Below are 24,635 nucleotides of genomic sequence, written 5' to 3' on the forward strand. Positions count from 1 at the left end.
GGATAGTAGAGGATGCAACTAACTATCCATCATTTAATATTATACAGCATCTCATGTAAGGCTTATAACATACCCAGCAATTTGATTATAATCCTGATGTCGAGGACACCGAAATGCTTAATGAGAGAAAGTATTTTTTATCCTGCACGTCCACAGAGTTTGTATTGTCTTAATGTACAAGGAAGGAAGGGAATGGATCCCATGCCACAAATAATCATGACTAAGGATGTGAGTGTCTCCATGACTTTCTAGGACCTCTAGGACTTCTGCAGCGGCCGGTGCAGCTGGCCCGGGGGCCACCTGAGCAGCTCAGGCAGCCCCTGGGCCATATGCACTGGCAGCTGATAGGGGAGTCTTGGGCCACCGTGCCCCTCTCCCCAGCAGGAGTTTGGATGTGGGAGGGGGCGCAGAAGGGGGTGAGGACTCAGGGCGGTGCTTACCTCAGGGGCGGGTTGGGAGGCTCCCTGGAAGAGGCGACATCTCTTGGCTTCTAGGCGGAGGCACTGCCAGGAGCTCTGTGCACAGCCTCCACCTGCAAGCACCTCCCCCACAGCTCCCACTGGCCACAGTTCCCAGCCAATGGGAGCTGCGGAGACAGCGCTTGGCGCAGAGGCAGCGCACAGAGCTGCCGGGCCGCGCCTCCGCCTAGGATTTTGCTGCTTCTGGGGAGGCGTGGAGCCGGATAGGGAGCCTGCCAGCCCCGCCAAACTCTCCCCTCATGGAGCACCCCCCCCAAGTGCCTCCAGGCCGCTGCCCCCCCACCCCTAAGCACCCATGGCGCCCCTCTCGGCCCCCCCCCCAGACATGGACATGTGAATTTTTGTTTTCTGCCCGTGACCTGTCTGCGACTTTTACTAAAAATACCTGTGACTAAAACGTAGCCTTAATCATGACTGATTGCACAGTATCAGAGGGGTAGCCGTGTTAGTCTGAATCTGTAAAAAGCAACAGAGGGTCCTGTGGCATCTTTAAGACTAACAGAAGTATTGGGAGCGTAAGCTTTCGTGGGTAAGAACCTCACTTCTTCAGATGCAAGTCTTGCATCTGAAGAAGTGAGGTTCTTACCCACGAAAGCTTACGCTCCCAATATTTCTGTTAGTCTTAAAGGTGCCACAGGACCCTCTGTTGCTGATTGCACAGTATATTTCATCCAAAACCTCAAAGTACTTTCACAGCTTTCATACACTTTAAGTGGCCACAGACCATGCACTTTTGTCTTATCCAAAAAACAGCACCCTCCCACAGAACAGAATCCCTCTACTTCATATTGAGGCAGTAGTTCAGCACCCAAAGATCAGAGGGAAGAGCAACACCAACTGAATTGCTAATAACTTTCTGCAACATCTAGGTCTGTGATTCTCAATAGGTGGCCCGCAGACCAAATGTGGCCCACCAGCACACCTTAAAAAAGGTTTATTATTAAATTAATAAACAGCAGTGCGCTGCCTATTATTTGCCTAGGACTTCCTTAGTAAGTAACTTACTGGCAATGCTTCATTTGTAAAGAAAGAGGTGTCGGGGCTCAGTGCCAGCAAGCCTCTCTACAAATGAGCCACTGACTGGGCGACCAGAGAGTGGTAGCTGCCGGCTAGGTGCCCAGCTCTGAAGGCGGCACAGCCACCAGCAGCAGCGCCATCTTCAGAGTTGGATGGCCAGAGAGTGGTGGCTGCTGGCCTGGAGCCCAGAGGTGCTGGGTCAAATTAAGCACTGCTTACTGGATCTTAAGTTCTTACGATAGCATCGGCTATGATTTAGTTAGGATGCCATCCGTTTTTCATTAGTGATGGAAATGGAGCCAAAAATGAATGAGTGGGAATAAACGTTTGTCAGAAATCCCCCACTTCGTCACAACTTTGCAAACTCGACAGCGAAAACCGAGCTTTTAACCCAAATTGGTCAGCAGATTTTCTTATTATGCCACCTCATTTAAATGAAAAACCTTTGCGTTTAATATGCCAAACCACTGTTTCTATCTGTATAGTCATCAACTTGAGGCATCACTTTGAATCAAACCACAGAAACTTCAACGTAGCCTATCCTCTTGGCAGTGTTGCAAGATGTGACAAAATTGAAAATATGGAGTCTTTGTATCACACTTCAAATATCATTCTCAACATCAAGGACTATACATGAAAAGCAACAGCTGTTTCTTTTTGAATAATGTTGGTACTAGCTAAAAAGAAAAAGCCTTTCCTGGAAGCCCAGCTTGTGAAGGAGTGCACGCTGGAAATGCTGGAGGAGCTTTCTGACGGAGATAGAAATAAGGATGAACTTGCTTCACAATGTCCCTTCCCTGATCCACAGCAGTGCAAAGATTGGAGGTAATTTATGAGAATTGTTTGTCAGCACTGCCTTCCAATTTAAAAGAGATGTCTCTTGAAGTGGACGAATCTGTCAGATTTTATGACAGTGAAGTTTTCAAAGAAGAATTTTTGTGCTTAATACCATTAGAAATCTACACTACAGGAGAGATCATTTTTGAAAAGGTAAAAAAGAAAAAGAAAAAAAAGGTTTAGCTTTGCAGAAAGTAACCTTGCTGGTTACAGATGGAGGTCCCTCCAGGACAGGGAAAGAGGTCTTTGGCTCTACAGTTTGGCAATGATACACCCCTCATTAAATACACTTCACTGCATCATTCACCAGACTGTCCTGTGCAATGAGTTGTCTGGGGACTTGAGAAAAAAAACAATGGGTATTGTGATGACATTGGTGAATTGCATACATTCAACTTCCAGCTTGCAACACTGTCTTTTTAAATGTCTTTTTACAAGACATTTCAGCCAGATACAGTGACCTGTTGCAGCACAATCAGAGAACATCGTTATGTAGGGGGTGCATGTTAGAAAGGTTTTGTGCAATTCAAAAAGAAATAGAATTTCTTTCAAACCACAAGACCAACAAAGCTTGAGAGTTCATGGAATTTAGGAATGATGTTCCCTCTCTGTCAGAGGTAGCTTTTCTGTGCAATATTACTGGTCACTTGAATTCCCTCAACTTGCAGCTCCTAGGCCATGCAAGCAGCATTGGGGATCTCTTTGAAAAAATGTATGCCTTTCAGAAGAATCTTGAAATCTTTCAGACAGACTTAACAGGAAAGAAGATGTACTTTCCTACATTGCATGTTATTGCTACAAATGAAACGTCGATGAAAACAATGCAAGAATTCCTAAAAAAAAATCTCGTTGAAAATTTTAAAATTCAATTTGAGAGTTTTAAAATTCCAAAAGGGTTTGCTTTTATTTGTTCGTGATCCATTTGTTGTCTCTGCTGAAGCAAAGAACAGGTGATGAAGGTGCCTTTGAATTAGAAATTGTAAGGCTCCAGAGCTCAGATGTTCTTGAAGGAAAAATTCAGAGAAGTGGGACTTTGATTCCTGGATTCAATATGCTGACCAGTTTCAGAATAGCCAGAATCTAGCCATCTATCTTTTAACAATGTTTGGATCAACATACTCTGAGAATATGGGTTTTCTACCATGAACATTATAAAAAAACACCGCAATCACCTTACAGATAAGCATCTTCACCAGTGCATGTGCCTTGCCCTTATCTCCTACACACCACTTTTCACAAAGCTTGCCAGATATCATTGATGCCACCTCTTCCACTAGATTGCCACAAACACAGGTAACAATGTTTTTATCTTTTAACAAAGTTTATAAATCAACATTAATACTTATGTTACAATTAAGGTCTTTATTGGCAGCTAGAAGTTTGACAAAAAAAACAGTCTTCTGTGCAAATGGCCCGCCTCGTCATAAAATTCTCAAATCAGCCTATGGGTAGATCTAATTGAGTATCACTGATCTAGGTTCTCCTTGTAGGTCTCCCATTAAATCTATCCCAACATGACACTAGCTAGCGAGATCTGATGCGATCACAGCTCAAGATTAAATGATAAACATTTAAGAAAAGCAAAGTCAGTCAGAAATAAACTTAATTAAGCCCAGCTAATCTTGGGTTTTGCAGAAGAAATATGGAAGATCTATCTGTAAATGGTGGGTCATTCCAATAGACGTGTTCAGTTCTGTCCCCTACATACACACTTACCATGTGGGCAAACAAGGTCTTCATTAAAATTTAACTCCTCTTCCTCCTCCCTCTTTTCTTCATTGGACTCATCTGACCAAAAGAAAAAGTAGATTGCACAAAAGCTCTCTGTAGTAGAGTTTTATTTTTTTTTGGAGGAACTGTAAAAATTTGCTTCCTTTTCAAATTGCTGCAAAATTTTAATACTGAGGTAACTTCAACAATATACCTTTAAGTTTATTGGCCCAATATATTTTGAGTGCTCTGAAGTTCATAGTCTTGCGCTTCATCTTCTACATGAGACTACAAAGGTAGCATTCATTATAGCTAGAACACCTGGGCTCTTTGCTGCTCCCAAATAGCTCAGATCAGAATTAACAGAAAAGTTACCACCAGATCAGAGTGGAGAGAACAGAAATCTTACAGGCAAAATATTAGTCAGCTCTCTGTTTTGAGGAGTCTGATCCAAACCAGATGTCCCCATTGCTGCTCCACAATGGCTTCAAATAAGGCCAAGAACCACTCCACCTGGAAGGCTTCAATGTGAGCAACTTGCAGATAGGATTGTGCCTTTTCGGTTTTGGAAAGCGCCTACAACACTGTGGGCAATATCAGGAGTAATAAAAAGTAACGTGTGCTTACTTTGACAAAGGAAAGTTTTTACTAGTCATTGCCATTAGCTCTGCAGGGGAAAATAAAATGGATTGCACCTAAACACAGTGGACAACTGAGGCCTGTTTTACACTTGCAAGTTAAGTCATCATAGCTACAGCACGGCTATGCCAACCTAAGCTCCAGTGTAGATACAACAAGGCTGACGGAAGAATGCTTCCATCAACTTAGCTACCATAGGTGGAGTTCCTACAGCTGCAGAAAAAAACCCCTTCTATCGCTATAGGAACCATCTACATTACGGTGCCACAGTGGCATAGCTGTACTATTTTAGTACCCATAGTGTAGACATGGCCGAGAGTTCCAACTGCAGGGCCAGATTCTACCTTCAGTTTTAACTGGGAGTTAGGGATATAAAATGTTAACCAGTTAACCAATAAGCATCAGTCTTACTGGTAATGTATTGAGTTAACATTTAAATGCCTAAATGTGCCAGGCCCGCGCCCGGGGTTCTGCCTGTCCCCAGCTGTGGCCCCAGCCTCGGCCCCTTTCCCGTCTGGGTTTGGACATGGGGCAGCAGCTAGGACTCTGTGTAAAATGTGGGGGTGCTGCAGGACCCTCCCCCCCCCGCATCCCTAGTTCCCGCACCTATGTTGTGAACTCATTAACAGTTACATGTTTAACCAATACAATTTTAATAGTGTAAACGGTTACTTTTTAAAAACACTATTTACATCCCTAGTGGGATTACGTAGGTGGAGTGAGGGCAGAGTCTGACCTGCTGAAAACTTTTTTTTCTTTCAAAAGTATATATTGCTTTTGAAATTGCTCAAAATATGGATCTACTATATGCTACTTTGTACTATAGTAGAACTGCAGAGTTACAAACACCTCGGAAATGGAGGCTCTTCGTAACTCTGAACAAAACATTATGGTGATTCTTTCAAAAGTTTACAACTGAACATTGACTTAATACAGCTTTGATCTTTAATAGGCAGAAGAAAAATGTTGCTATCCCTTTATTATTTTAGTAGTTTATGCTTTTCTTGGGTGGGGGTAGGGTGAGAACTCTGCCGCTGCCTGATTGTATACTTCCAGTTCTAAATGGGATGTGTGGTTGACTGGACAGTTTGTAACTTGAGGTTCTAAGGTATATCATTCAGACTTGCTCAAAACAATCCCTACAACTAAACAGAACAGCTAGAATGCTTAATCAATACTATCCGATCTATTTATCGGGTAGTGGGAGAAATTGGGTTGCTTGGTTTTAAACAGCTACCTTTGTTTTGTGCATCTCCATTCATTTTTCCATTATTCTGGTCTGCATCATCATCTTGTTCATTTAACTGTTCCAGAGCCAGCTGACGCCAACTCCGCAAGGATGACTTTCCAACCCAAAATCCATCATTACTGTATAGGGGAAAAAAAAAAAAAAAAAAAAAAAAAAAAAGGACTAGCATTTACAATACAAACCATAACTTATATTTACAGCTATGGACCAATTCCTGTTGGTGAAAGACAGCGCTTCATGTCCTGAAGCTTATGTGTAAGCTCAAAAGCTTCTCTCTCTCACTAACAGGAATTGGTCCAATAAAAAATATTACCTCTCCCACCTTGTTTCTTTTATATCCTGGGACCAACATGGCTACAATGCTGCAAACAATTGTTAAAATCTCATTTTAAAAAATGTAAATATCACTGACAATAGACCTGTGCAATGCAAACATTGGAAGGTGTCAGCACCACATACCCCTTTACTGTAATTTTCAGCAAGTTTGTGACAGTTTTATAGTCTTCGTTTAATTGGTTTTTCAGTCGTAGTATTCGACATCTCTCTACCACACAGTCCTTGCAAAGTGCTTTAACTAGAGAAACAAAAGAGACACCACCATGTTACAAGAATACTACTGCTAAACTTCAGAACAAAACTAAGATTTTTGCAAGTGCAGACATCACCATTTGAAGGTGCTGTCAGTCAAGTAGGCTTAATGTAGATACTGACAGTGGCATTTTCTAGTACCTATTATTTAGATGGAAATGAATTTAGATGGCTTTTGCGAACAGGGGCTGCTAACAGGGAGTTTTGCAAGGGAGTTCTCCAGGTGAAGGAGGAGCAATACAGCACCCTTTTGGGGTAAGTGACTGTCTGTAGTGTGTGTTTGTGTTTGAGGGTTACTTGCTGTGTGCTGAGCTTGTGTTTGTCAGTCTGTTTGTTTGTTTTGGTTGTTTGAAGGACCGTGTGCTGTGGCTGGCAGTTGGAAGCTGTGAGCTTCAAAGGAAGGTTTGAAAGCTAGAAGCCTCTGGTAAGTGGCTGAGCCTTAATCAGTGGGCGGGGCATTCATACAGGCCAGGGCTTTATAAAGCAGCGCAAAAGCGACAAGCAACCAGGGAGCTTTTGCGAACAGGGGCTGCTAACGGAGTTTGGAAGGGAGCAGGAAGGGGGCGAGGGTCCCTTGCCGGTTCTATCCGTTTTCTTTTTATTCCCCTTTGAACCTATAACCAACTACATTCAAAACTTCTTGCTTAAACAACCCTTTCAGCAGACAGGGGGCTGCAGACGGGAGTTTGACAGAGGGAGGCTTACGATGGTTAGGAAAACCCGCAACACCTGTGCCAGCACTGCTTCTGTCTCCTCCACCTGTGCCTGTAGCCAGACAGAGTGCCTGAGCATGGATGCTTCTACCCAGATCCTGGTGTGGTTTTGCAGAGGCTGTAACTTGCAATTTCCACTTACTGATATCCAGGCTGGGGGGACCATCCAATGTGAGAGGTGCCTGCTGGTGGAATCTCTCAGGCAGCAGGTGGGAGAGCTACAGGAGGAGGTGGCTAGGTTGAGGAGCATCCGAATCCATGAGCAATTCCTCGACAGTGTCCATGTGGAGACAGCTGAGGTAGCTGTCCCAGTACACAGGACTGCTGATACACCACTGGTGGAGGAGGAGATGGCTCAGGGTGGACACTGGCAGCTGGTTACTTCTGGCAGCAGGCAGTGCTCCACCCCTGCTCCGAACCTTCCTGCCGTGGTAATAGGTAACCGTTATGCTCTTCTTGATACAGGAAAGAAGGAATCACTCCCTACAGTAAAGGAGGAGAAGCCTCGTACCCCTAAGGCTGGGAGGTCTGCTGCCACCACTGCAAATAGGAAACGTAGGGTAGTGGTGGTCGGAGACTCTCTGCTGAGGGGGACGGAGGCGCCCATCTGTCGCCCTGACATTTCATCTCGGGAGGTATGCTGCCTGCCGGGAACCCGTATCCGAGACGTTACGGAGGCATTGTCGAGGATTATCCAGCCCTCTGACTACTACCCCATGCTACTCATCCATGTGGGCACAAATGATACTGCGCGGTGTGACACTGAGCGGATCAAGAGTGACTACAGGGCTCTGGGAGTACGGGTGAAGGAGTTTGAAGCGCAGGTGGTATTCTCTTCGATTCTTCCTGTCAAAGGTAGGGGCCCGGGCAGAGACAGATGCATCATGGAGGTGAATGCCTGGCTGCGAAGATGGTGTCGCCAGGAGGGCTTTGGCTTCCTAGACCACGGGATGCTATTCGAGGAAGGACTGCTAGGCAGAGATGGCGTTCACTTTTCGAGGAGAGGAAAGACCCTATTTGCACACAGACTGGCTAACCTAGTGAGGAGGGCTTTAAACTAGATTCGACGGGGACAGGTGAGCAAAGCCCACAGGTAAGTGGGGAACATGGAGACCGGGGAGATGGGTCGGAAACGAGAGGGAGTGTGGGCTATATTGTCAGAGAGAAAGGAGGGTCAGGACAAAACTGGGAGGAAAGATCAAACCAGTATCTTAGATGCCTATATACAAATGCGAGAAGTATGGGGAATAAGCAGGAAGAACTGGAAGTGCTAATAAATAAATAAATACAACTATGACATTGTTGGCATCACTGAAACTTGGTGGGATAATACACATGATTGGAATGTTGGTGTGGATGGGTACAGCTTGCTCAGGAAGGATAGACAGGGGAAAAAGGGAGGAGGTGTTGCCTTATATATTAAAAATGTACACACTTGGACTGAGGTGGAGATGGACATAGGAGACGGAAGTGTTGAGAGTCTCTGGGTTAGGCTAAAAGGGGTAAAAAACAAGGGAGATGTCATGCTAGGAGTCTACTACAGGCCACCTAACCAGGTGGAAGAGGTGGATGAGGCTTTTTTTAAGCAACTAACAAAATCATCCAAAGCCCAAGATTTGGTGGTGATGGGGGACTTCAACTATCCGGATATATGTTGGGAAAACACCACAGCGGGGCAGACTATCCAACAAATTCTTGGACTGCATTGGAGACAACTTTTTATTTCAGAAGGTTGAAAAAGCTACTAGGGGGGAAGCTGTTCTAGACTTGATTTTAACAAATAGGGAGGAACTAGTTGAGAATTTGAAAGTAGAAGGCAGCCTGGGTGAAAGTGATCATGAAATCATAGAGTTTGCAATTCTAAGGAAGGGTAGAAGGGAGAACAGCAAAATAGAGACAATGGATTTCAGGAAGGCAGATTTTGGTAAGCTCAGAGAGCTGATAGGTAAGGTCCCATGGGAATCAAGACTGAGGGGAAAAACTGAGGAGAGTTGGCAGTTTTTCAAAGGGACACTATTAAGGGCCCAAAAGCAAGCTATTCCGCTGGTTAGGTAGATAGAAAGATAGAAAATGTGGCAAAAGACCACCTTGGCTTAACCACGAGATCTTGCATGATCTAAAAAATAAAAAGGAGTCATATAAAAAATGGAAACTAGGACAGATTACAAAGGATGAATATAGGCAAACAACACAGGAATGCAGGGGCAAGATTAGAAAGGCAAAGGCACAAAATGAGCTCAAACTAGCTACAGGAATAAAAGGAAACAAGAAGACTTTTTATCAATACATTAGAAGCAAGAGGAAGACCAAAGACAGGGTAGGCCCACTGCTTAGTGAAGAAGGAGAAACAGTAACAGGAAACTTGGAAATGGCAGAGATGCTAAATGACTTCTTTGTTTCGGTCTTCACCGAGAAGTCTGAAGGAATGCCTAACATAGTGAATGCTAATGGGAAGGGGGTAGGTTTAGCAGATAAAATAAAAAAAGAACAAGTTAAAAATCACTTAGAAAAGTTAGATGCCTGCAAGTCACCAGGGCCTGATGAAATGCATCCTAGAATACTCAAGGAGCTAATAGAGGAGGTATCTGAGCCTCTAGCTATTATCTTTGGAAAATCATGGGAGACGGGAGAGATTCCAGAAGACTGGAAAAGGGCAAATATAGTGCCCATCTATAAAAAGGGAAATAAAAACAACCCAGGAAACTACAGACCAGTTAGTTTAACTTCTGTGCCAGGGAAGATAATGGAGCAAGTAATTAAGGAAATCATCTGCAAACACTTGGAAGGTGGTAAGGTGATAGGGAACAGCCAGCATGGATTTGTGAAGAACAAATCATGTCAAACCAATCTGATAGCTTTCTTTGATAGGATAACGAGCCTTGTGGATAAGGGTGAAGCTGTGGATGTGGTATACCTAGACTTTAGTAAGGCATTTGATACAGTCTCGCATGATATTCTTATCGATAAACTAGGCAAATACAATTTAGATGGGGCTACTATAAGGTGGGTGCATAACTGTCTGGATAACTGTACTCAGAGGGTTGTTATTAATTTTTCCCAATCCTGCTGGAAAGGCATAACGAGTAGGGTACTGCAGGGGTCTGTTTTGGGACCGGCACTGTTCAATATCTTCATCAACGACTTAGATATTGGCATAGAAAGTACGCTTATTAAGTTTGCGGATGATACCAAACTGGGAGGGATTGCAACTGCTTTGGAGGACAGGGTCACAATTCAAAATGATCTGGACAAATTGGAGAAATGGTCTGAGTTAAACAGGATGAAGTTTAAAAAAGACAAATGCAAAGTGCTCCACCTAGGAAGGAAAAATCAGTTTCACACATACAAAATGGGAAGAGACTGTCTAGGAAGGAGTACGGCAGAAAGGGATCTAGGGGTTATAGTGGACCACAAGCTAAATATGAGTCAACAGTGTGATGCTGTTGCAAAAAAAGCAAACACGATTCTGGGATGTATTAACAGGTGTGTTGTGAGCAAGACACGAGAAGTCATTCTTCCGCTCTACTCTGCTCTGGTTAGGCCTCAGCTGGAGTATTGTGTCCAGTTCTGGGCACCACATTTTAAAAAAGATGTGGAGAAATTGGAAAGGGTCCAGAGAAGAGCAACAAGAATGATTAAAGGTCTTGAGAACATGACCTATGAAGGAAGGCTGAAAGAATTGGGTTTGTTTAGTTTGGAAAAGAGAAGACTGAGAGGGGACATGATAGCAGTTTTCAGGTATTTAAAAGGGTGTTATAAGGAGGAGGGAGAAAACCTGTTCACCTTAGCCTCTAAGGATAGAACAAGAAGCAATTTGTTTAAACTGCAGCAAGGGAGGTCTAGGTTGGACATTAGGAAAAAGTTCCTAACTGTCAGGGTGGTTAAACACTGGAATAAATTGCCTAGAGAGGTTGTGGAATCTCCATCTCTGGAGATATTTAAGAGTAGGTTAGATAAATGTCTATCAGGGATGGTCTAGACAGTATTTGGTTCTGCCATGCAGGCAGGGGACTGGACTCGATGACCTCTCGAGGTCCCTTCCAGTCCTAGAATCTATGAATCTATGAATGGTAACAGCTGAACTGGACCAAATTTAGATACAATTGTAGTACGTTTTGGTAAGGGTGGGTTTGATCCTTTAGCATCGACATTTCTCATCACCTCAGCTTCACAAGTCTGCATTTCTGATATTAACAGTTTATATTTACTGCAACAAGTTTGAAAACAGCAATATATGTAGACCTAGGTAAACCGTGGGTTTAAAAAGAACAGTTCAGAAATTTGCAATAGCAGTTTTACCATTCACAAAAAACCTGTCACAGTATGTAAACATGCCGTGTATACACACTATAAATATACTTCCTAGGCACTGGGCTGCTTGGGGGAAGCTACAAGTGACAGAAGACAGTTTCTCTCACACCCTTACTTCTTCACTGCTCTGAGAATAGGGTTCCAAAATACTGGCTCTTGTCAGCAGAGAGTGATACAATATATGAGGCACTGCCTATACAGCATCTGTAGAAATAATGGGCCCAGGAGCTCCACCACTCCCCAATTTTAGGGTATTTATACAAGTTTTGCTATTTTACAGAAAGTTTATTTTAATAAAACTTTTTAAAATACAAAAGTTTCAAGTTGTTTCTACCTAAATGTATCTTTTTTTTTGGTTAAAGCGACTGAACAAAACTGCTTCAAGGCACAAAGCACAATCAAGATCTGAAACATATCCACCATTCATGTTCCCTAGTCAGCCTATCTATCTGCTTGATCATAACTAAGCAGTGCTCTCAAAAGCAGACACCAGGAAAAATACAAGCAGGACAGCTATTCTGGCTAAAGATGAAGCTACATTATATTGACAAAGGATGCAAAACAAATTTCAATATACAAAAATTAAAATCCCCAAAAAGCTTGCCATGTGAGAGTGCTTTATATCCAGATACTGTGGTTTAATCTTACCATTTAGTCTGGGCCCCCCTCCGTATCTCCTGTAGAAGTAGTCAGCAACATACTCAGATATTCTCTTCATAATTGATATTTTATCAGGGTGCAATTTGCCATGTGAACACAAGCATGCAGTGTTATCTATGGGTTTGGGAGGGGCAGATTCATCCAGCCATTTCTGTAACCATTCAAGAGAGACAAACTCATACGGGCATCCTGGAAAAAAAGTGAACAGAAACAAACCTATACATTACCACAAGTACATGATACAGGAGATGACATTTTAAAATTACTCTACTGTTCAACGGTATTTTTTTTTTAATTAAAAAATTTGTGGGGGAATCCTCACCCCAAAAAGTTAGATTCCCATTATACAATATTTTCAAACATTTAATTCTGTTTCCTTGCCAATTCTGATGCTAACTATGCAGTTTTATATCATGGTGTCCCTTCTAAAAGTCAGCAGCTGTATGAAATTACATCTGAGACAAGTATCATTTTAAATTCAAATAGGAAACTGGCTAGTGAAGCCAGAGAACATTTTCAAACTGCAACACCTTTTGGCTACAGTAGCTCATTTTATTTCAGAACATTACAGGAAAAATGTGTAACCAAATCTTCCTACTGTTAAATTAGGAGAGAACGCAATGTATTACTTTGAGAAGTTAAATGCTCCATTCAAAAGTCTGTTTTCCTTAATTATGAGATAAATATGTAAATTATAAGTTTAAAGTAATAATGTAGGAGTGTAATAAAGGTTAGTGTATCTAATATATATTAACTAATAGTGACAAGGCAGGTGAGAATATCTTTTATTGGACCAACTTCTGTTGGTGAGAGAGACAAGCTTTCAAGGTTATACAGAGCTCTTCTTCAGGCCTGGGAAAGGCACTCCGAGTGCCACCCACCTTGTCTCTCTAATATCCTGGGACTGACACGCCTATACACTGCACAGCTACATTAACTAGGATAGCCAAAAGAGGACAGGATACAATTTTATAAAGAATTAGATCTCGGTCTTGAAACAACACGCAAACCCCTATGTGCTTAAAGTACATTAAAAGAAACGAGGGGAATCTAGATAATAAATGCTAGCAGTTAACCCTAACTAGAACTACAGTAAGTTTATCTACTGCCTATATAACAGACGAATAGAAGCTTGCATGTTTTTCAAATACAGACTGTTGATGTGTGTTGCTTTCAAAACAGAACCTTGTATGTTCATGTTACTGTTGAAGCACTGAACTTGTCACTCTTCTGAATAGCTCTGACATCAAACTTCTGATGATACATGTTCCCCAGAACAAGTTTTTGTTCAATATCGTAAACTATCAACAGTATCAGTCAAGTTAACCTGAATTTACAGGTTGCTTTTTACCACATGTATTCATCAGGCAGAGAGCTATTTCTTTAGATTAGATTGTATGGGAAATATAAATTGTATAAATGGGAAATAGGATTAATTTTGTGATTTATTTACAACACCCTGGGGGCCTGGCCCATGACTAGGGCCCCTAGGTGCTATAGTAATACAAATTAAATAATAAATAGGAACTACTTCACCAAATTTCCTTCATCTATCAGATTTAAAATAATGTTCAATTTCTGCATTATGGTGGGAAAAATATTTTTTATATTTGAATGGCTAATCCATGCTGCCCAAGTAGACAACGAACTATCAAAACAGACTCAAGAGCAACAGGATATCACAGTAACGATGCAAGATTTGGCTGTAAGGAGGAAACCATGAAAATATCAAGCAATTTTTTTTTTTTTTTTTTTTTTTAAGTCTAGGCTATTTGTCAAAAATTAGCATTCAGGAAAAGCGCACAGAGCCCACATTAAAAACTTGTACTGAAGGAGAAGCTGACTCAAAATCTCACAATACTAACAATTTAAGATTTTAGCAATTTGTTTTGTTTTTTAAACAAGAAATGCTTTTCTACACATTTACAAAATACACAGGTGCAATTTCTGGGGGATCAGACATACCAGCACAGACACTAGAACGAATGAATGGCTTTATATAAAATACTTGAGTCAAATATCTTGATACAAAATCACACTAATGACACACGTAACCCAAAACAGTGTGGCTATACTTGTAAAACCAGGAATTTTACAGAAAAAGCAACAGGAAATGTAATTAACAAATTGCTATGAAATGCCACAGTGGCAAAAAGCTGATCTCAAATAATGCTTTTTCTTATTTTCCATTAGTGACTATCATCTTTGGGTTCTAAGATAGATTTAATTACATATTGAGCAACATGTGTTGATTGTGGGAACAAAGCAGATTTACTTCTGCACACCAAATCTAGTCAATACTGAAAAGATAAACAGTGGCATATCTAAAAAAATATTGGAAAATTAACAGGGTGGGGGGAGGGGTGAAGAAAGAGAGGCAGGGAGAGGTCAGGAACTTAAATACACCTGGCTGATGCATCAACACTTCTGAAATTTCCACTGCCAGTTGCATTTATAAAGTAAATATGGGGAAACAGAATCCTTCACATTTCATATAGAGAGGCATAGCAAAGCTGTAACCAAATACTTTATGTACTGTAATGAACACTGGACTTTTCATAATCTTAGGCCTCAAACTGTTCCTCAGCACAAATCAGCAGCTTCTCCATCTCAGGCAATGATACTACATAAATATGCAAAAAGAACAGGAGTACTTGTGGCACCTTAGAAACTAACAAATTTAAGGTGCCACAAGTACTCCTGTTCTTTTTGCGGATACAGACTAACACGGCTGCTACTCTGAAACCATACATAAATATGGTTTATCTGAAAAAGTGTAAGCTTCACTATGGCTATATTGTATTTACTCTACATAAAACATGGCCACAATCTCTGGAGGATTTAGTTAAACCATTTCTAATGGGACATCTTGGGACAAAAAAAATCCCAACTCATGCAACTGAAAGAGAAACCACCTTGATTTCCAAAATGTAAGCAGCATGAGAGTGCACTGTCTGGAAACCTGTCAGTGAGATATGAACATTATATAAGGAATAAATATCACCAATAGCAAACTATTCTAATTATGTTTAGAAAGTCAAAAATGACTTTATTTGGGCATAAGCTTTCGTGGGTAAAAACCTCACTTCTTCAGATGCATCTGAAGAAGTGAGGTTTTTACCCATGAAAGCTTATGCCCAAATAAATCTGTTACACTTTAAGGTGCCACCAGACTCCTTGTTGTTTTTGTAGATACAGACTAACACTGCTACCCCCTGATACAGGAAATTACTTGTAATTCTTGTTCTCCAAAAGTGACCCATATCTGTGAAGAGAATGCCCCACATCCTTGATTTAGCAATGGCACTTCAAAAATACATTCAGAGCATGAATCCAACAGTGGGGAATCCAGTGTGAACACCTATCTTAATATCACAGCTTTTCATTAGTTTTAAGCATAAATGCCATAATTTTCAAACATGGATACTTAAAGTTAAGAATCCAGTCACTTCTGTTCAGAGGTGCTGAGCTCTACCTGCAGCTCCCACTGACCTAAAGTTGTTGGTGCTCAATACCTCTGGAAGAAAAGTCAGGCCTTGTATTTAAGAGCCTTAATTTGGAATCAAGTGCTAAATTTTGGGAATCCAAGTTTGAAAAATTTGGCCAAGTATTTTATGAACTAAACTGAAATATCACAACAGTCTGCTTGCTCTTTTTATAAAAAGGAGTTGCAATCTTAATTGAAAACTACTGAAAAAGTTTCTAGGAGACATGTGTTTTGGAGAATACGGTCTGTACAAAGTAACCATAGCACATGTCTGTACCCTCACCCCATGGAAAACTGAGGAGAAAAGGAATAAATCAAACTTTTAGTATTTAAAGATGTGAAAAAGGCAGTAAGTGAAAAGTGGAAAGGAGAGAAGAATCTGTCAGTGACAACTTACTCATGGGAAACACAAAGCTCTGGACAGAGTGACTCCTGGAAGAGAGCTGGTTGGAAATTTGCTGATGAAACTTTCACCAGAAAGTGCCAATTAACAGAAGTGAAATGTTTTGCTGAATCTATTACAGGGGCTCTCAGGGCTGGTAGGCTCCCCATTCTGAAGCAGTAGCACTGGGAGCCCCAGCTGGGGCTAGGACTCTTGCGGTTGATAACCTCCCTGCTCTGTGACAGCAGCCTTTGGAGCCCAGGCTGAAATTGATAGTCTTGTCAGTTTCATCTCAACTATGCAATGGTGGCAATGGGTAAACTCACAAGAATGTTAATTTCCCATATTTCTATTCTGGAACACCCTATTTCAGTGTTTTTATTAAATGAAATTTTCAGAGTGACTTCAGTTTGCAAAAAAATTCAGTAAAATCTGCTTCCATTCCAAAATATTAAAATTTTCTTGCAAACCAAAACCCCACATTTTGGCCAGCCCATCATGGAATTCTCATAGATAAAGGCTTGCCTACATCGTTTTTCCAAGTGTCTGTAAGAATTAAATTAATGACTTTCTGGCAAAAAGTTGAGTGAACGTGTGACCTATTACCTGCTGATTCATTTGGATCAACAGCACCAAAGCATGCCAGTGAGCTGGAGATGCAGGATTACCTAAGTTACTTCCTTCTCAGTGCTATCAATCAACCATGAGCTAAGCTGTTCATAGGGCAGCAGAAAACGGGCATGGTGGTACAAGGAAAAAGCACAAGGTGACTGACAAGGGCATATTTGATGGTGAGGGAGTAAATCAAGAAAGAGAAAGTCGAGGAGAGACGGCACTGATGGCAGTTATAATGAGGGACAGGAAAAACGAAGAAGAAGAAGAAAGTAGGTTGTGGCAGAAAGCATTATGGGGAAAAGCAACACTGATCATGCATCCTCTCCTGTAGTCTTAAGTGTTGGTCATCATGCCCTTCTCTCCTAAGGGGGAAAAAAACAACAGCATCTAAAAGCTTCTAATGATATGCTCTGATCATAAACTCATGTGGCACTAAGGATACAGAAACAAACAGCATATCTGAAGAAAAAAGGAATGCATTTTTGGGGAAAGGCTCCTACAGAAAATTAAACACTTGTAAATATATATTAATATTTGCAAAACTCAAACCTTCCAAATCTTGTTTAGTTACTTTAAAATCTAAAGCAGCAGGAAGTCTGAGTGAGGTAGAGAATGAGTGGATGTCAGTATCCTTCTCCACTGCCCGAAGTCTTGCAGTAGCTACCACAAATACCAGCTCACAAAAGGCTATGAGGAAAAGGGGAGTAACATCCACTATATGAAGTTATACATAAATGGGAAATAGGATTGTGATTTATTTACAGTGCTAATATTAACAATGGTCTACTATAAAATACTACCAGAATATCTTACAGACCAGCTTCAGCAGGCAACCTTTGGTAGAGCTCCTTCACCTCTTCATGTTTGATTTTGCCTCTGACCACGCTTTGTTTACGCATATCTGCCATTTCGTTACACCACTCTTCAAACTTGCAGTTATCCCGTTCGACGAGCTCCTGCAGAAAAGCTATGGAGAAAGAAAAAGCAGAAGTACTAGCTACCACTAATCCTACTCTGTCTTAAAAAAAAAAAAAAAAAAAAAAAAATGGCCAAAATTAAAGTCAATTATGCCAATTTTCCCAGTGATCAGTAATATCCAATGGTAACAGCCACCGAGCTTAAAGGTTTCCTCACACAAATAATGAAATACGGAGTCTTTCTAGAAGTCAAGTGCCTGGATATTCCTTCTCACCAATATTTACATTTCAGTATTTGTGCCCATATGGGTAATTCAATGTAAAGGAGACATGGGATGCAAATAATTTAATACCGCCCAACAGAGTTTACTATGGAGGACGTGATACCTGCAGTGTTTTAGAATAAAAATCTTTGGTGCATGACAAATAAATACTTTTCACATGTTTGAAATGATTATCAATAATGTACCACAATATGTTGTTAAATACACTTAAGGAAAAAAGCAGCAAGAGTTTTTGTACAGCTGTAATGGTGAAGGGCTGCAGACTGTGAGCCCACCAGGCTGTTTCAGGGATGTCTCTACTTCTCTTTGAGGCCCCTGGTTCCATTTCCTTGCCTCCCACTCATCTCAGCAACCCACAGGTCCCCTAGCTGTTCCTCTCTATTTCTTTGGAGCAATCGTTCTTCCTACTGAGATGCAGAAAATCTGGGTCTTCAGTCCCAGTAGCACACCAGAATCCTTAATGCCACCTACCAGAGAGGCCAGCAAGAAGGATTTGAGGGCACGTATGAAATCTTAGTGATCCAGGTTCTACATGGTTTAGTGATAAGCGCAGAAAACTGTTAAGAACTCCTGTGGATTAAAGGGAACAGGCAGGGAAACTGAAAGGCTGCTGATTCAAGTGAAAGGGGAGGGTGACTGGAAGTTTTAGTGTCACCAGTGAAATAAAATAGGATGCTTCAGAAGAAATGGAAACTGTGGGAATGCCAGGAATTCACACAAAGGGGGAAGGAAAGGGAGGAAAAATCAGTGAGGGTGTGCAATAACAGGCCCAACACAAAACAAATGTCCCAGTCAATTAATAGTGAAAAGAGGACAAAGGAGAAAGGACAGAAGATCACCTACATCCTTACAGTAATGGTACAAAGAAGGTGCAAAATATTTCCTCTGAAATTTTCTTCTACATTTAGAATTTAAGAACTAAGCTGTTAGGGAAATGTTAACTCGGAAGTATTATTCATTTTACCATCATGACAGGTGCTACACAAATCTCATAGAATGTTCTTAATTTTAACCTTGATGCTAAAAAGATTATTTGTTTCTGGGACAATGTATTTAGTTCAATACATTCAGGTTTATCCTTTCACTTTTACAGTTAACTTAGCAGTCAGCATGGCATGGTAGCTAGGGCAAGAGGCCATGACTCAGGTGACCCCAGGTGTATTCCTGCTATCAGCAGGACCTGCTGTGAGGCCCAGGGCAAGTCAATTCACTCCAATACCTTACTTCCCCCGCCCGCTAAAACAAGACTAACACCTCCATGCTTAGTGCCCCAGGAAGATTAATTACTATTCATATATAGTGCTTTGTTAGCCACTATTATTAAAGCCATTCACCAATTGGATTCCCACCTCCCCGAAGCTCTAAGATAGGCCATGAATACTTAAATGAAAAATCCTTGAATGGCCTGCACTCTTAGGGTAGGTCTACACTTGCTTACCTCTGGGTCCGGAGGTAAGCAATTGATCTTCTGGGATCGATTTATTGCGTCTTGTCTAGATGCGATAATCGATCCCAGAAGTGCTTGCCATCAACGCCGGTACTCCAGCTCGGCGAGAGGAGTACGTGGCATCGACGGGGGCGCCTGCCTGCCACGTCTGGACCCGCGGTAAGTTCGAACTAAGGTAGTTCGAATTCAGCTACGTTATTAACGTAGCTGAATTTGCGTACCTTAGTTTGAAGTGGGGGGTTAGTGTGGACCAGGCCTTACATTCCATATACCCTTTGTTCACATTAAGAGAAGTAACAAGTACTTGTGAGGTGTAGCAGGCCATTCTGACAGAAACAAGAGAACTGCGCCACTGTCAAACACCAGGACTGCCCACACTCATTACAGTATATATACACCACTGACATCTTTTAGCCATCATTATTTAGCTTTATGCTTAACTTTTAGACATAATTAGTTTAAAAATTAAAATGAGAATCTAGCTGTGGGCACTAATTATTCAAAGTCACTTTGATTGGCCAGCTGAGCATTTTGTGATGACGTGCACTGATTCTGCTGTTAACAACTGGGTCTACTTCAACACACATGATAAAGCCTCACAGCTATTATGTTACAGGAGTTCAGGTGGTAACATCGATGGGACAAGGACACTGAGTGGTTATGGGTGTGAAATTTTAAACTCACCCTCCTTCATACAGAGTGTCAAACTGTCATTTGAACTGCAATGTGATATCCTTTCAGACACTCCACTCTTTTTAGTGAAAAGCTAACTGGGGTAACTTGCCAGTGTTCTAAATAATTTTGTAAAAGAAAATGAGCGAAGACTGGCTGATGAGCCACAAACTGCTGCTGAAAGGACAGCTTGGCTTTTAGAGAGGGAAGAGAAGAGCATAGTAGGGGGTGGAAGACAAAAAGTTAAAAAACACAACACAAATATATTAAATATATATAGATAAAAAGGTATGTATGGCCTTTTTGCTCTTATTTTTTCCACTTTCCTAGGAACTATTTTTCATAGTGGAAGAATACATTGCAAAACTTAATTCTTTATAAAAGTTATGTATATACACCTCTACCCTGATATAACGCAACCCGATATAACACGAATTCGGATATAACGCGGTAAAGCCGCGCGGGGGGAGTGGCCTGCACCCTCCGGTGGATCAAAGCAAGTTCGATATAACGCAGTTTCACCTATAACGCGGTAAGATTTTTTTGGCTCCCGAGGACAGCGTTATATTGAGGTAGAGGTGTACTTAGCAAGTCAAATAGTAACAAATATCAATAAGCCACTGCTGGTGCATGTATCAGGACCAGTAGACTACTCAATAAGTATCAGTTATAATTACCAGTGTGTTATAGAGTGAGTGCTTATTGGAATAATTGTTGGAGCATTTAAGATAAGCTTTTATTCTACTGGACTCAGTGCTGCAAAAAGTATTTAAGAGGAAGTGCTAATTTCCCTCTGGAACTGGCCCAAACAGACGTATGAGGCCTTGCTAGGTCTGACAGGAATAGGTTTGAAATGTCCAAGTTCACTTACTTGGGATTTCTGCTGTTAGAGATTTTTCCCGTGTTTGCAGTCGATACACCAACATGTAAGCATTTCGAGAGCAGTGAGTTCCTTTCCCACACTTGGGTTTACGAGTCTGAGACTTAGAAGGCTCTGCTGAGGTACAGAAGCCAAAAAATAATAAACATGTATTCCAACATATTTATTCTCCTTTAATGGGGAGTATCACATCTCATTTCAGTTCCTCCCTAACACATACACATTACCTCCAACCTCACCGGAACTTTTCTCCAACATAACATGGACAGTTTGGCCTGCATACAAGTCAAATCAATGCAGATTTCCTTATACCAAGTAACACTGTCTAATGCTTACTCAGATTGGGTTGCAGAGAATTTAAACATTTTATGCACATAACAGAAACGTGTCCTTTCCCACTGCATATGACACCTATAAATATCAAAGTGCAGTACAGGAAATAAAGAGTTATTCCAGAATGGCTGGTTCAACTTCCACCTTTAACTGGATTTAAGAGATGGAAAGAATTTGGCCATATACTACCAACCAATATTTCTGAACCTGTAATTCTATCTTAATCTCCAGCTTGCCAGAAAAAGAAAATTTACAAAAGTGTGTGTAATATTTGCAATTTTAAAAGCTTTTTTTTTTTTTTTAAATGAAGGAAAAACCTGCTTATGATCAAACCTTTAATACAATACATGGAAAATACTGTAGGCATATATTGTTATTTCTTGGGAAACTCCAGTACTACATTGCTAGGGTCCACAAATGCTTAACCCTCCAGCATAACTATTCACACTTATTTGTAAATCTGCCCCCCCGCAGGGCCAGAGTTTAAGAGTGTTTCCCTGCAGCAGATAAGCAGACCTCCAATACCTGAAGCAGAACTCCTTCCACTGCTGTATATGTTTGGGATGGCATCTGCTCTTATGGGAGAAACCTGAACTCAGGTCTTGGGAGGAGCTAGGAAAATCACTAACACACACTGAACAAAGTTTGTATTTATAACTCTTTGCACATGAAAGCTCCAATAACACAAATATTAATCAACATACATGGATTAGTCCTACTGAACTTGAGTAGCCCTACTGACTTCAGTGGGACTACATCTGTGCTTAAGTTCCTCATATGGATGAGACTTTGTGGGACCCTGGCCTAATATTGTTTGTGATCTGAATGTTTTAACCTTCTGTTACAAGTAAACCAAGGAGTAACCCATGAGGCTAACAGAACAAAGATCAAAGAAAACCATTTTTCTGTGTTTCAGGATTTGACAGCACTGTGTATAATCAGCTTCATGATTTTGTTGAGGGTCAATTTCATCACTCATGCACTAATCATCTCAACATCACAGCTCTAGTGGGAGTTCACATACATGCTCTTCACGACTAACTTTACCAGCAACAAGCAGCAAAGCTGAAAATGAAGAGACATCAGATAGGTGTGTGCATGGAGGAAGTCGGGAAGGAGGGAGGCACGAAGACAGGGGAGGTATGAGCACGTTTGGTGTTGTTCTCAGGGTTCCCCAGAAAAAAAACCTTATAAAACTAATGATGGCTCAGGTAAAAAATAGATTTAAAAAATCCTAAAGGCCATATTTATGGTGCTCTGTCAGAAAACTGAGAGCCTTTTAAGTTAGTCAGCTTGCTTTTTATAGAAGAAAAATCTGGTCTTACACTTCCCTGCTTTTGTTAAAGCACTAGAATGGGGATTCTTAAATGCCGCTTCCAGTACTCTGCCCAAGTCTACAAACCCATCTTGAGAGGTACCAAGCACTGACTCACTGAAGTTACTCACACACACAGGACTTTGCAGGTTCAGGCACTCAGACTGTTAGTTTAGAACTTAATAGCTCCTCCACATCAGTTGCAAGCAGAGCAAGCTGAAGTTCTTCAGCAAACTCAAGGAAGTCAAGACCAACAGTGCCAATGTAAACAGATATGGGGGGGGGGGGGTTGGCAGGGGGCGGGAAGAAGAGGAACAGAAGTGACATAAAAGAAAAACATTGTTTTGTAGTTTTTGCTCCAAAAAATGTTTTGGTTTTGAGATTATGAAAACTTTTCAGTTCCCCTTCAAAAAGATAAAGAATAAACTCCTCAATGGAAGTAAATATACAAAATATATAAAAATACTCTTGCTGTCTAATAATAAAGCCCCATTCTAAATGCTGGTTTGGGAAGAAACAGCTTTGCATACATTTTACCGATATGCAAGTTACCTAGACAATTATTTGTTTAAAAAATGGTTGACGTGCACACTACTTGCCATATTACAATCTATAAGAGAACTGAAGTAAAGTCAGTCATCACCAGACCCATAAGACAATCAACCATCAGATGGGGTTGGGGTGAGGGTTAAAAATTGGCTGCAACTAATTAAGTTGCAATTTCATTAGTTACCCTTAAAAAAAAATGTAGACATTATGACGGCAAATAACTCAATACATATATCAGGGCAATTGATTTAGCCTCCATGTTTTTGGTGAAAAGAGTTATTTTAAAAGGGCACTCACAACTTAAAGGTTTTACCTAGATCTTCCTCAATCCCTAGTTGCAATTTCTTCCCCTCCATCTTTTCTATGTCTTCATCATTAAACTTGTACCATTCACCAGTCTGTGGGTCTTTCACATGAGCAATGTAGTGACCAGAGTATGCACTCACTCCCCTGTGTATAAGAACTGCACTAAGTTCATATATATAGACACCATCTGAAAGAGAACAGGCAGTTTTTTTAATCCACCAGGAAATACAAAGAACACAAGATTTGATCATCTGATACTTCTAAGGTGAAAAACAAGCAGCAAATACAGTTCTTAAAAGAACTTACCAAGACTTTCTTTATACAAGACCTATACACAAAACAATATAATTTTTCCCTATTATTTCCCAAACCACAAACACTGTGCTGTATGCATTCTTAACTCACAAATCTGGTAGCTAGAACTCCAAACACCAGTTTGAAATATAGGAATTTTTGTTAAAGTACCTAATCTCAACTGCTGGTTTATTAAAGGAGGACAAGCACTGCTTAAGCTTCCATTTTAAATAAAAAGGTTAAGAGCCAGAAATGACTTATTTATTAGCAGAACCATTTTAGTTGTTTACAGCTAGAGGACATTTTCAGGCAAGATCTTGGCAGCTAATGGCTGTATTGGTACAATTAGTAAATTAATACTTTGTGTATAACTCACCTTTTTGTTCCATAAAAGGTTCCATATCAAGCAATTCAGAAAAGCCAATGTAAGTATTCAACTTTTTCTTATGGCCAGTTTGTCTATTCAAAAACAAATTACGAGACTTTCATGTACAAGTATTCAATGCAGCAAGGAGAGTAAACATCTTTTTGCATATTTAATCTAAAATTGTAATTTGCAAATCACTACTGTATTTTAACAGATGAGACTACTGGATAGTTAAATGAACTTCACAAAAAATTAAGTGCACAAATGCTCAAATTCAGAAGTCTGAATTGAGTTAAGTGATATGAATAGAACCAAGTTGTATGAAGTAAAAGCCAACGCAGAGAAAGTAACTACAAGCATTTCTGAGGGACCCATATCCTTCCTATGTTTACAACACATAGGGGTTAGGTCACTTACCTGTCAAACACAAAACGCATCAGCTGCAAGTTGAGTGTACATGGAAGACTAAGCAGCCTGATCTTCCTTGTTGCATTTTGTTTACTCTGACAAGTTTCACAAAAGTAACGATTGTCCCCTTCTAACTTTTCTTCCTGACCAAGAGAAAAAGAAAGGTCATCAGTACA

At 40.8% G+C, this 24,635-nt stretch overlaps 1 protein-coding gene across 4 annotated transcripts in view; it reads right to left on the bottom strand.

Moving 5' to 3' along the window:
* USP48 (ubiquitin specific peptidase 48) overlaps positions 1-24,635 on the bottom strand; it is a 54,414-nt gene that overhangs the window by 20,409 nt on the left and 9,370 nt on the right. For 3 of the 4 annotated variants that reach the window (XM_054008978.1, XM_054008979.1, XM_054008981.1), the window contains 9 exons: positions 24,469-24,602; positions 24,061-24,143; positions 23,398-23,577; positions 20,879-21,004; positions 17,505-17,654; positions 12,192-12,392; positions 6,391-6,505; positions 5,920-6,050; positions 4,050-4,121 (listed from right to left, as the gene is read on the bottom strand). In XM_054008978.1, the coding sequence (XP_053864953.1) occupies positions 4,050-4,121; positions 5,920-6,050; positions 6,391-6,505; positions 12,192-12,392; positions 17,505-17,654; positions 20,879-21,004; positions 23,398-23,577; positions 24,061-24,143; positions 24,469-24,602 (1,192 nt within the window). The remainder of the gene's footprint in view (positions 1-4,049; positions 4,122-5,919; positions 6,051-6,390; positions 6,506-12,191; positions 12,393-17,504; positions 17,655-20,878; positions 21,005-23,397; positions 23,578-24,060; positions 24,144-24,468; positions 24,603-24,635) is intronic. The other variant, XM_054008980.1, reaches the window with a different exon arrangement.

Source organism: Malaclemys terrapin, chromosome 19 (assembly GCF_027887155.1).
Source record: "Malaclemys terrapin pileata isolate rMalTer1 chromosome 19, rMalTer1.hap1, whole genome shotgun sequence".
Taxonomy (NCBI): domain Eukaryota; kingdom Metazoa; phylum Chordata; order Testudines; family Emydidae; genus Malaclemys; species Malaclemys terrapin.